The sequence below is a fragment of the Aedes aegypti genome, chromosome 1, assembly GCF_002204515.2.
Source record: "Aedes aegypti strain LVP_AGWG chromosome 1, AaegL5.0 Primary Assembly, whole genome shotgun sequence".
Taxonomy (NCBI): Eukaryota; Metazoa; Arthropoda; class Insecta; order Diptera; family Culicidae; genus Aedes; species Aedes aegypti.
The window spans coordinates 202553228-202566291 of NC_035107.1; the positions used below are offsets into that span (position 1 = coordinate 202553228).

Consider the following 13064-nt stretch of genomic DNA (forward strand, 5'->3'; position numbering starts at 1 on the left):
GAGATTTCCTGATTTTCAGAAAGATTTCGTATCAGGGATTCCATGAAGATTACCGGAAGAACTTCAGAGCGATTTTTGGGATAATCCAAGAGAAATTTACGGAAGAGTTGATGGGATTCCAGGAAGAATCTCAGAGAGAAGTTTCAGAACTTCTTGAAGAATCCTTAAGCATTCAATTTAAAATCTTAGATAATCTTCCCGAAGAATCCCAGAATAAATGGAAGAAGATTAAAAAATAGTCACTAATGCATAAACTTCAATTTTTTTGTGACTAATTTTTAGTGTTATTTTTTCCGTGTATAAGCTCGAGAAATAAATCTGGCCCTAGTGCAACAACCGCGCTACATTCGATGAATCCTGTGCAACACCAAACCCATTTTGGTGAATATAACAACACAGACTTATTACAGATTTATCTTATTCAGCGAAATTATTAGCGAAAGAGAAAATCGATGAAGAGAAGTCAATCATGACAGTTTGATTGTTTGATGTAGAGTACCTGTAAACAAGAGTAACGTCATTTTGACAGGTCTCCTGATCAATTGGAACGCGGATTTGTATGGAAATGACAGTTCGCCGCTGTTCCAATTTTGACATTGACGCCACTCTTATCTAAATCCACTCTGGTTTGATGCATACCAGAAAGCGAGCTTACTTATAGTGGCATAAGGAAATCTGACGTTTAATCACCTTTCTCTTTCATGCACACGCACGCTATGAATTTTTTTTTTCCTACGGAAACCGTTTCCGTATGAAAACAACAAACAAAAAATACCATTTGATCTTATTGCTGGAGAGAGAAGGGTGCGATAGCTTTAATTAAGCACTCGTGAAAGTACTCCTGCTGCAAAGTTCTCACGTTCAGTACCATAAGGGTGTAACTGCAGTGATCGATTTCTCTTCATTGATTGTCTCTTTAACTAAATACTTAACCGAGCGACTGGTTCCTTCCTTCTGGCGTTACGTCCCCACTGGGACAGAGCCTGCTTCTCAGCTTAGTGTTCTTATGACCACTTCCACAGTTATTAACTGAGAGCTTACTATGCCAATGACCATTTTTGCATGCGTATATCGTATGGCAGATACGAAGAAACTCTATGCCCTGGGAAGTCGAGAAAATTTCCAACCCGAAAAGATCCTCGACCGGTGGGATTCAAACCCACGACCCTCAGCTTAGTCATGCTGAATAACTGCGCGTTTACCGCTACGGCTATCTGGGCCCCTGGTATCGACTGATATTTTAGACTCAGTAGAAAGTACTCATCATCCTTCATCGTACTGCATCGTAAAATGTTTCGAAAGTCGATTGTATTTCGTATTAAAATTCAAAGAGAAAATCAACGAAGATAAATCGATCACTGCAGATACGCCTGTATTATACTGAACTTCGCGTAAAAATTAACAAACGAGAAGATAGATGATGAACTAGATTGCTCTTTTTCTGCTAAATATGAATTACTGCTATATCCATATACATAAATGTATATCTGATAGATTTTCTGTAATATAGTTTCTAATTAAAGAAAGTAAAACATATTATACGGTTTTCTGTTTCTTCCGCAGGGTCGTCGAACGAGAACTCAGTGTGCCTTTACCGATTTCAAAAATCATCAAAAAATGGAACAACCTCCTACAAGAGTACAAGGTAAGTCTATCCCTGCTAATCTTCGAGAAATTGCATTCTGCCGTTTTGAGAATTCCGTTCGATGTGAACAGAGTTCGCGTTGAGATGTCCAGCTTCTGAGTACCATGAGAAGCAGATTTTAATATGACATTTTAATTTAACATTTCGAGAGCGTTTGATATGCAATCCACGACGTTCAGTTTATATTGTTTGACAGCAAATCGATAAGATCGTTCAGTTGTCAAACGACAAGCCAAAGATCAGATCGTTCGATCAGCTATCTTTAGCTGGCTTACGGCTTGTTAAAAGCTGAATAGAAACTTATCGTTTAAATGTCAGAATTTTGTCGTTTTCTAACAAAAAAAAAATCACAAACAATCGCGTTTACCAATGGTGACAAATAGAGTAAGACTAAACGCGAATCATGAATCATAATTGTATCGGTTATCCACAGACAAACAGACGCAACACTTGGAACTAGTTTCCTCGTTATCCCTAGCCCAGTTCGTACCATCTGGTGGACATGTTGCACGAAATACTATTTTCTGCAACAAGACCTGAGAATTAGAGTGTCCATCCCGGGACATCCCGGGACAAAAAATCCCGGGATTTGATAAATTTCGGGATTTCCCGTTTCCCGGGATATACGATCTGCCGTCCCGGGAATCCCGGGATTCCCGAAATGAATGCAAAATTCATTGAATGCCACTAGGTCTAAATACAAAACAATGATATTTTTCTTCAGACTCAAGCTTTATTACATAAAAGGGCTGATTCCCATATTTCATACCGCTGAAAATGATCATTTTGGACACCCACTCACCCCCATGTAATGCTTTTTGTATGAATATTCTTCAATTTTTGTATGAGCCGTAACATTGTTAGGACACCCACCCACCCCCTTCAGCGTTATGAAATTTGTTAATGGGCCCAAATAGCTCTGCAAAGTTTGTCATTGATAACGTCGGATAACAACTGCAGCAGAGAAATTCGAAGACGTATCATTGCCGGAAGTCGTGCTTACTACGGACTCCACAAGACCTTGCGGTCTGGTAAACTTCACTTCCGTACTAAGTGTACCATGTACAAGACGCTAATAAGACCGGTAGTCCTCTACGGGCATGAGACGTGGACAATGCTCGAAGAGGATCTGCAAGCGCTAGGAGTTTTTGAACGACGTGTGCTTAGGACGATCTTCGGCGGAGTATGTGAGAACAGCGTATGGAGGAGAAGAATGAACCACGAGCTTGCGCAACTCTACGGTGAACCCAGTATCCAGAAAGTCGCCAAAGCTGGAAGGGTACGATGGGCGGGACACGTTGTGAGAATGCCGGACAACAATCCCGCAAAAATGGTGTTCACCTCAAATCCGGCCGGTACAAGACGAAGAGGAGCGCAACGAGCTAGGTGGTTTGACCAAGTGGAGCAGGATCTTGGAAGTGTGGGGCGATCGAGAAATTGGAGGATAGCAGCCATGGACCGAGTTAGTTGGCGTAACATTGTGGCGCAGGTCATGTCTTGAAGGACGTAGCGCCAGCAAAAGTAAAAGTAAGTAAGCTCTGCAAAGTTTAGATTACTTTCTGAATATATGAAGCAAGTTGTTTTAATTTTATGACTTAGATGCTTATCACACATTCATTTCTCGCGTTCAGTATTATAAGGGCGGAACTGTAGTGATTGATTTTTCTTTATCGATTTTATCTTCCGCTAATTTCGTGGCCGGGCGACTGTTTCCGACTGCTATTTTTGACTCAGTAGAAAGTTCTCATCATTTTTCATCGTGTGCATCGTGTTTCGAAAATCGATTGAATTTCATGTAATAATGCAAAGAGAAAATTGACGAAGAGAAATTGATCACTGCAGATATGCGAGATTTATATAATAGAGAATTTGAAAAAAATTCCCAGCAATCTCGTTTTAGTCAAGGTATTTTTTTTTGTTTAGTTACCTGATGAAGTTATATATGAATTACAATATGATACAGTTAACCATTTATCTTTAAAAATTACTTTCTCCTCATATTTTATTGTTGGAATGTTGTATAGTTGAAATTATACTTGAATTTCAACTAAAAATACTGGTTTTATGGAAAATCTGAGAAATCCCGGGATCCCGGGATTTCCCGGGATAGGCATCCATTTTTGTCCCGAATCCCGGGACAAGCAAAACGGTCGGGAAATGGACACTCTACTGAGAATGTAGTTCAAAACGTCCAATACTAAGGAAAATGATGCGCACTCCTATGGTTTTGAGGTTTAAAACATTTCGAATTTAAAATGATCGTTAAATGAGCGGTCGATGGAAATTTTGTCAGTGTTACGTCTGTTTGCCTGCGTTTTATCGTTTTTGATATAACGAGATCTGACTTTTGTGTTCATCTGTCATCTTGTGAGTAGTGATCGATACAAGAGTTGAGTGACCTCAAACGATCTAACGGAATTTTTAATAAGTCCTCTAACAGCGACTTCCTAATACGAATATCATTGTTACTTGTTATGAAGCCCAGAAAAGTCCATCGTTTTCCCTTTTTCCCACCCACTCGAAATGTTTCCCTTGCTTCCCCTGCCATCGGTAATAGATAATCTCGAACTAAGTCGCCAAGTTTCATTAGACGTGGAGAAATTCTCACCCCGCTGCAACGGCCTTAAATTAAAAATTTAATTTTCTTCACCCGCTTCCGAAGAAACGAACGGGGCTTCCATCATTGTGTTTTGCTGCCACCGCCATATCAGCATTGGGGTGCGAAAAAAGCAATTTTCCATTTTCCGTCCACAACCGCACAATTCACAATTCTTTTCTTTCTTCGATGCATCGTCGGTCCTATTGTATGAGACTGTTTCTAATCTTGCGCTGAATTGCGGCGCGGTGCGATGATGGACGACGACTCATCATCGCCAGCAAGAAGACAGCAGCTGCTCGGCATATGAATTCACATTTTTCAAGTGCTCGCGTGGATCTTTATTGGAAAATTTATCAGCAAATGAGATTTAATGAGACTGTGCGGCCCGAAGAAGTGAATCGCGTTTGTGCCGACTCGAAAGCCGAGAGGAAAAAGTTTCACTTTTCTTTCGATCGAATCTGGGTTTTGCTGGGTGCTTCCAATGTCTAATGAGCGCGGAACTGAGCTGAGAATCTTTTTCTGAAGCTGCTGGCCGGATAAGATTAGTTTCAAATGATGAGGTGGGAAATTAGGAAATTGGAGGGCAATTATTTTCAGATGGATCTTACTCAGTTGCCATAATGGCTTTTTACGAGCGCTAATGGTCGCCACAAGAAAGCTCGCCATCTGGTAGGGATCATGTGGCCTGACGTTTGGATTGTGTCGTTTGACAGCTGAACGATAAGTTTGATCGATAATTTGCTGTCAAAGCCTAATATCAGATCATTTGATTACTATCAGAAAGCGAACTTATTTGGGGCGGCCTTAAGCTTGTAAAAAGCTGTTTTCTGGAAGGGATTGCACATTTTGACAATCCATTTGACAAAACGAATTATAAATTCAAATGAATGCTAATGGAGGATTTCTAGAGTGATAATGGCTGCCCTGATCGTTTCCCTTGTCGATTGACATTTGGACGATAAGATCGATCATTTTTCTGATTAATCAGTTCTGAAACGAAACAATCTACACGTCAGACCGTTTGATCCCTACCATAAAGCACACTCTAAATGCTACTCTTTCTCAACGATAAGTCCATTCTCATTTATTCATTTGCACTGGCCTGTTACAAAAGTTCTGTTTCTTCAAAAGATCATATAAATTGACTTTTGGCTTCTATCGTTTGATAATTAATCGATAAGTTCGATCATATTTCTTATCGTTCTTTAAACGACAAGATCCAAACGTCAAATTATTCGTTTCATACAAGCAACAATTCTACATCTTTTACTGAACTACCACCGCTCAATCCAAATGCCGCAGATCCTGTTATAAATTCCCATTGGTTATCGGCCGTTTGCAAATGTTCACCAACCAACAGAACAGGGTAAAACATAACCTATCCTCAGACTAACGGATGCCTTGCAAATCGAAGCCCATTGCGCGGAGCATAGAGCGCAAACTCCCATTCAGCTGCTGCTTGCTGCTGTTAATTAGGTTCCTCCGCCCGAATCAGCATAGCTTTCGCAGTAATCTCTCACGCACTGACTTGCCGGTTTGGTTGATTGGATACGTAGTTGGCTGGCTGGCAGGCTGGCCGACCACTTGACCGGGAGAACGGTTTTTCTGAATGTTCACGTCTTTCTCACGCGATTTTATGTGCGATTTGTGTACCATCCGGTGCTGAAAACGATCAACTTAGAGCGTCTAACTGTTAGATAGTACAAGTAAGGAGTTGAAAGCAAACGATTTGTCGGATTTCACAAAACAACAATAGTGATGATAATGGATCATTAAAATAACCAAAACGGTCGCTATGGAAAGCATAGATAGCGCCACCGTAGCCCTGTGTGTTTGACAGAACAGCAATGCTGTCACAATGTTAAATCCCATATACCGTGGCGCCTTTATTTTGATGCGGTGAGCACTGACGAAAACTACCTTCAATGATCCATTTTTTTGCAAGACTATAATGTTTCGGAATATTCTTAAAGATTAAATGTCAAACGACAAAAGCAGCATTTGGGCTTCACACTTGGCTTAACGCAAACTTGACATATAAACGATAAGTGATTGATAATTTCAAAGTGAGCTATTTTTAATAAAGTAATGTGCCTATACTCGATATGATGCATTCACTTTTCATTTCAAAATCTCGTTTGTAATTGATTAAATTTGGTATTGATCAACAAACCGTTTGAAAACATTCCACCGGCCCTAAACAGCTCCCAAAACAAAACTCCCATCGCTTTTACCGTCACCTGTCGCAAAAAAAAATCTTCAGCCGAATAACAACAACAATGGCAGCTGTCAGTGCCGCGGTGGCTTGAATTTTCGGCCCATTACTCAATCAAATTGAACGTGTGCGTTTTGTTGCTTGGCAAAGATTTTCGGGCGATGCTGCTGATGATGATGAAATGATTGCACGTTCGCTTATTAATCAGCCATCTGCCAGCGAGTGCCAATGGTCAGTTCCCAGCCTACCTAGAGTCCAATCCGAACGCGCGGTGCAAAAAAGCAAGTCAGCATTAATCAACGATCATCAAAGCTCGAACCAACCACAACAATTCGACTTCTTCTTCTTGTACTTCTCTCTTTCGGCTTCTATCCGTATGAGTAAGTCATGCGCTGGTTCGCACTTCGCACATCGCATTGTGTTCGCTTTCTCCTCATTCGGGAGCACGTTGTGCTCGGAGAACATCCCGAACAGCGAACGAAAACTGCATTCGGGTTGGTAGCTTTCTTTCGATTTGATCTCGCTCGTTAAATTGGATGTTTTTTTCTCTATGGCTACTGCGATTCCTAGGTTTATTACCGTGGATAGTCGAGGTCGAGTTGTGCGCGGTTTTGTTCGACACCATAAATTCTACCGCACCTTTCTTCCATCTATCGCCATAGCTGGCACATGCGGGTTATCACTGATTTCATTTTCTGATGCTTTCTTCTTGGGCATTCTCTCTCTCAGTTTCGTTTGATCGCATTAATTAATCTGCGCTTTGTTCGCGCTTTCTTTTGGCCGCGGAAGCGCGATGGCTTTGCGTCGAACAGTTTCTGAAATGGCTGCCCAAGACTTCTGGAAACGCAGAGCCTGTTTTACCGAAGGAATTTTGCGTGTCGGTCGACTTAGGTGCAGGTAATTAATTAGTCTCGATCACGATTAATGAGAGATGCCGGAAAAGGTTGAGTTCAAACGCGGGTTGTTGCCGTGTAGAACGGTTTCTGTAACTACAAAGTTGGTTTGCTCTGGCTGTGGCTCGGCAAGTCCACCACTACTCATATGAAGTTGAGTTACTTTTAATCCTTGGCACCTGGACAAAACACAAAGAACACTTAAAGTTAGGTATGTTTTTACGATAAATCATGAAGTAATAGAACAATATCGCTGAAAAAAGTGTATTGCGCATTGTCAAACGTGGTTAACGAGGAATCATCGATAAAACTCAAGTACTCGCTAGGTAACGGTCAACCCTACCACCTCTTGGAACTCATCTAGTCAAGTCCGCAGATCTTCAGTGATGATCTACTACTGATAACGTCCCACTGACCAATATTAACCAATTTCAGCAGCGCTGGTGAGGTTCGAAACGCCTAGACTACGCTCTCTACTGTCCAGAGAGGTTCAGCAGTTTCTCGGCGCACGCATAATACGTCTATATCCTGAGTGATTCTCCACTACAGGCTTAAACTGATCGCAAGTTCAAAATTTGGGCACAATAGTCTCAGTGTCCTGTCTCTTGTTAGCAGATATCTGACGGCATTGATGCTCATAACTCATCTACTACATATCGAAGGCTTCTGTTAGTTACCATTTGCAGCCGTTGAGCATCCTCTAATGATACCTACTCAATACGTTTCACTAACACAATAGGGGTATTCACTTAACGGCATAAATCCCTGCGTATATCGTGTTATACTGTTTATTTCAAATGTTTCACATAATTGCGTAAACTGCGTGGGAAACATTTCAAGCCGTTGAAATTCAACAGTCAACCAATCCAAGAATGCGTCAGTCATCATAGCAACTTGAGTACGTTATTTACAAACAAACAACAAATCATGAAAAACAACTGGAAAACGTAGATGAGAGTAGGATTGTCGATAGGTAGATCTGGGAGAATCAAATAAAAGACTGGGGAAAAGTTAGATGAATAAATGAGTATGATCATAGAACGAGTTGTTTCAAGTGAAAGAGGTTCTGTTATCGGATATTGAATCGTCACAGTGAGGAATAAAATGAACTAGGTGGCAGAGTGTTATGTCTGAGTCTAAACAATATTGGGGCAATAATTTTGACAATAATAATTTGAATGAAACGTTCTTGTAGCAACAGTACAAAGGTTGGTTTTCGTTGACGAACTGGTAGGAGTTCTGGGTGCTGTGAATAATACAGGCAAAGGTTCGTCAACTAAGGTGAAGCTTAGCTGAAACGATTCGAATAATTCGTAATTTATATAAACAAACTGTTGACAAGTTTGATAGTTTTGTTGGGTAACTAGGTTATAGATTTTTTGTTTTTATCGCCTGGAGCCAGAACAGAAATATTTCATTTGAAACGTTTCATCGCCAATATCTCAATTTACGCTACTTTAAGTGAATACCCTTAATCTGTCTATTATGGTATTGGAAGCTTTCAATAGCCAAGCTACCGATGATCCAATGATTTGATGAATGGATCTTCCGCTAGGGAGCTTACATCGAGATCCTACAGCTTACTTTGCAGGTCGGGTCATTGTTAGGAAAAGATAGCAATATCAGCAGTCAATTCTAAATCGTTTCTAGTGCTTCTCACTTCTACTACCACCCAGATGTCGTCAAAATAGATACCGCTGAGAAGAATTCTGCCTGGTGAACACTTCGTTCTGTACTTTAATTAGACCTGACATCTTATCATTTCAAGCCATCCCATATGGAGTGGCTCTTGGCATCCGTTGATTTGCTACAGGAAAGTACAGAGAATGTTTGAGATCCACATTGAAGTCGTTTCATTCGTAGGTGAATGGAAGTGTCAACGTATTCCAGATATTGCAAAACAACTGATCAGTTTAGCAGATAACAAGAGAACAGTTGAGTAACTGACAGGAGGTACTCTTGAGCATTTCTGCTGACCTTGGATGGGTTTCTGTCTTCTGTAATGATGAGATGTTGGTGCTGCTATTGTTTTCCTGCCTTAGCGAAAGTGTTCAAGCTCACCTTAGAAGTGGGCTGCCGTAGCAACGGATTCTATCCGACTTCTCCAGCGGAAACAAAAGCTCGCCATGTTTGGGGACTGCCGCAGCGACAGATTGGATCTGTTGGAACCGGTGGAAAAAAGAATCAAGCTTATCTTAGAAGGAAGCTTCCGAAGAACAGATTGGATGTGCTGGGTCCGGCGAACCAAGTCCGCCTTAGAAAGGGACTGCCGCAGAGAAGGATTCTATCCGTTGGATCCAGAGGTAAAGAAAAACAAAAAAGCTCGCAGTAATAGGAAACTGCCGGGGTAACGGATTTAGAGGACATATACTCCAACGATTGTGCTACTTTTCCCCGAATGTCGTTTCCCCGAATGTCGGTTCCCCGAACGCCAGTTCCCCAAATGACCCGTTTCCCCGAAGGCCATTTTCCCGAATGACCCGTTTCCCCGAAAAGAGGAGCAGTTCAAATAGGCGTGAATTAGAAAGAACGATAAGCAATCAAAAGAAGGAGGTATTTGGACATTCTCGGCTATACACACACATGTTGCCAAAGATGCTGAGGACGGTAAAACTCGTAAGAACGGCCAATCAAATAAAGAAGGGTGCATATCAGATGACCAGTACGTTCACCACCCTGAAATGTATAAATATATGAAAATTATGAGTTCCAAAAACTTTTCGGGGAAGTGAGTTATTCGGGGAAACGGGATATTCGGGGAACTGGCATTCGGGGAACTGGCGTTCGGGGAAATGACATTCAGGGAAATGACATTCGGGGAAAAGTAGCACAATCTACTCCAACCATGTTTTTCAAGAGAAAAGGAGATGAGGCAAAGCGTGTACCGAGAAAGTAGAGAGCGTAGTTAAGGCGTTTCATACCCCACCAGCGTTACTGGAATTGGTTGGTCGCGATCAGCGGAACGTTGTCGAGCATTCCAGAGATGGTGCTCTAGATCGAGGGTTCCAACACTCGTCGCGTTGGTGGACCATCACTGAAGATCTGCGGACTAGACTGGATGAGTTCCAAGAGATGGTAGGGTTGACCTTTACCGAACGGATACTTGGCGTATCGAGGGACGTTCAAGGGAACAAGTGTTTAGAAGCGAGCACTCAGCAGTGGTTCCAGGCAGGATGTGTTCGGATAAATCTGGTTGACCCGTTTCTAGTTCTGTGGACAAGAATGTTTGTTGGTTCCGCTACGACAATCTTTCAGGCGTCGGCCTGCCAAAACAACGACCAATGAGCTTTTGAACATGAAGAAGTCTACATCATCGAAATCGAATTTGGGAAATCTCGAATCGTTGGTAGAGGAAGAACTTCGTCGTGTGAACAATGTCTTCAACAGCTTGTTCACGTCGTTCTAGCCTAAAAGCTTCGCCTGCATGATGGGTATTGATTCTACACAGTGCGTCGTGAGCTAGGACGCCGCCCTTGGAATCACCGATCAGCGCAACTTGTCCGTTGAAGCCCATTCCTTCGTCGGCCTGTAAGAATTCCGCGTAGACCATGGCTACGGAGTGGTTGACGGCATCCTAGAAATCTGATAAGTCGTCAGCAGTGGAACGGCTCCGATCGGAATGTCGGTTAGGGTGGGAGTGTCGGCCGTCTAAGGTGAAGCTTCGGACGAGTACGGACTGAGGCTGGATCTCGGTGAAAAATGATAAAGAAAAATTGAGGGTGCCAGAGGGGTATCTCTCACCAATATTGCTGTACAGTTTTAAAAGTAATCCAAATCTCAGTCCGTTTTTTGTTCCATCCTAGGTCTTCATCGTAGATAATTCGTTTCCTGTTTTTGTGTTACCGTTTCAGTGCCATTTTCGTGTCTGTGTCCGTTGCTATGTTTGTTGTCCAGTGGGGTATTTGACTGTATTCTTCGAACTCGTCAAAGTTCGTCAAAACTCGTTAAAAATACCTGCTTCTCTAAGGAAGTTAAGTAGAATCCTCTGGCAGGCGGGGTCATTTTGAAGCGCTCGGCTGGTTGAAGTAATGTCGTACTGCCTTCTAGACAGGGCAAATGCTGATGATGTGCTCAATGGTGTTCCTGGTGTTACAAGTCTCGCAAAACTTCCGGAAGTTCCTGCCGTCCCCCCTGTTGTGGGTTGCTCGAGTGTGGCCTGTTCTCAGGCGCGTTAAGGCCCTTTGCTCTCTCCAGTCACGAACGTCCGTCCAAGGCCGCGTGGCCTGAATGTAGAGATTGGCCTATTGGTACATGATCCAATCGCCAGCAGCACGCTAGCTGAGTCACTCACAACAAGGACTGTAGTCTGGCTATCCTCAGCGACCGCAAGGTAGATTGCTGCTGCTTCGGCGGAAAACGCCGAACACTGTTCTGGCAGGCGGTATGCTAGGTGCCGTGGATACCTATGCCCACTCGGCCCGCTAACTTGGAACCATCGGTGCAGCGTACTTCGGTGTCCCTGTATCGTTCCTCCAATATTTGCCGGAAGCATGTTTTAACCGCTGCAGGGGTTGCGGAATGGGGACTTAATCGAGGAGTCGAAGGTGATCTCTCTGGCCTTCCAGCTTCTCGGTCCTACACGGTGGAGCCCGGTCACCAGGGGAAGCGTGGAACCGGCCACAGCTCTCAGGGCATAGTTGGCCTGCTCTTCAAGAAAGCAAACCTGCCCGTCGTCCTCCGTGCGCTCCAGATAGCTGACTGCTCGTTTGCAAATTGTCATCGCTGCCTTGTAGCGGAAAGGAAGTATACCGGCTTCTGCGCTAGTGGCGGCGGTCGGAGTTGAAGGAAGTAGGCCCGAAAGTGTTCTCACAGTACTATTATATGTCGGAGACAGGCAGGACACCATTGTATCGAATGCTCGGCAGGTTTGCTCGATTCCGTAAATGAGTCGACTGTTGATTATGGCGTCAGTTACGCGCTGTCGGGTCGCTCTGTCGCTTGTGGTACGTCTCGCTACGAATCACTCCGCATCAGCCTTACCCGGTTTTTGCAGGCCTCATTGACACGGTCGAAGTGAGTGCGGAATGTCAAGTACCGATCGATACACCGAGGACTTTGGCTGTTTTTCTTGTTGGCATTGGTCTGCCATTGACCGTGATTGGTTTTTTTTGTGGTGGCTTGTGCCTGTTTTGGCACACGTGCAGCCTGGCACACTTATCCGCGGCAATGTCGAAACCGGCGTCCTGTGCCCACTTGGTCACAGTCGATACCGCAGCCTGCAGCTTGCGCCGTATGCTCCTGGGGTGTTTTCCTGTGACGATTAGTAGTATGTCGTCGGCATACAGTAAGATGAAAATCCCCTTTGAGAGCGCCAAGAATACGCCGCTCATTGCCACTAGGAACAGGGTAACCACTAGCACTAATGAGTTTGCTCTCACGGGAGAGCGTATTGATTGAGATTTGAGTGTGAGTCTATCAACACTGTCGGTTCGTTCATCCTGGTGAAGCGCATTACAGAGGATATACAGCGATGTAGTTTAGAACGACTGTGTGATGGCAGCAAACGAACGACGGAACCGTATATAAAAAAACTGTCAAGCAATACATGCATGAAACCTTCACACCTTCTATACCCAAAGTAAACAGAGTTGTACGTTGTACACTACGCTAAAGGGACTGCCTATTCGATGGCAGGATACAGCATTGTTATTTACGTTAAACCATGGTTCGAATCTATCACAAACATTTACCTTTATCAGGGCTTGGACCTGT

General features: G+C 43.2%; 1 protein-coding gene across 5 annotated transcripts in view; it reads left to right on the forward strand.

Moving 5' to 3' along the window:
- Nucleotides 1-13064, forward strand: part of LOC5564080 (probable serine/threonine-protein kinase cdc7) — a 200950-nt gene that overhangs the window by 113491 nt on the left and 74395 nt on the right. For all 5 annotated transcript variants that reach the window (XM_021857264.1, XM_021857265.1, XM_021857266.1 and 2 more), the window contains one exon: nucleotides 1564-1645. In XM_021857264.1, the coding sequence (XP_021712956.1) occupies nucleotides 1564-1645 (82 nt within the window). The remainder of the gene's footprint in view (nucleotides 1-1563; nucleotides 1646-13064) is intronic.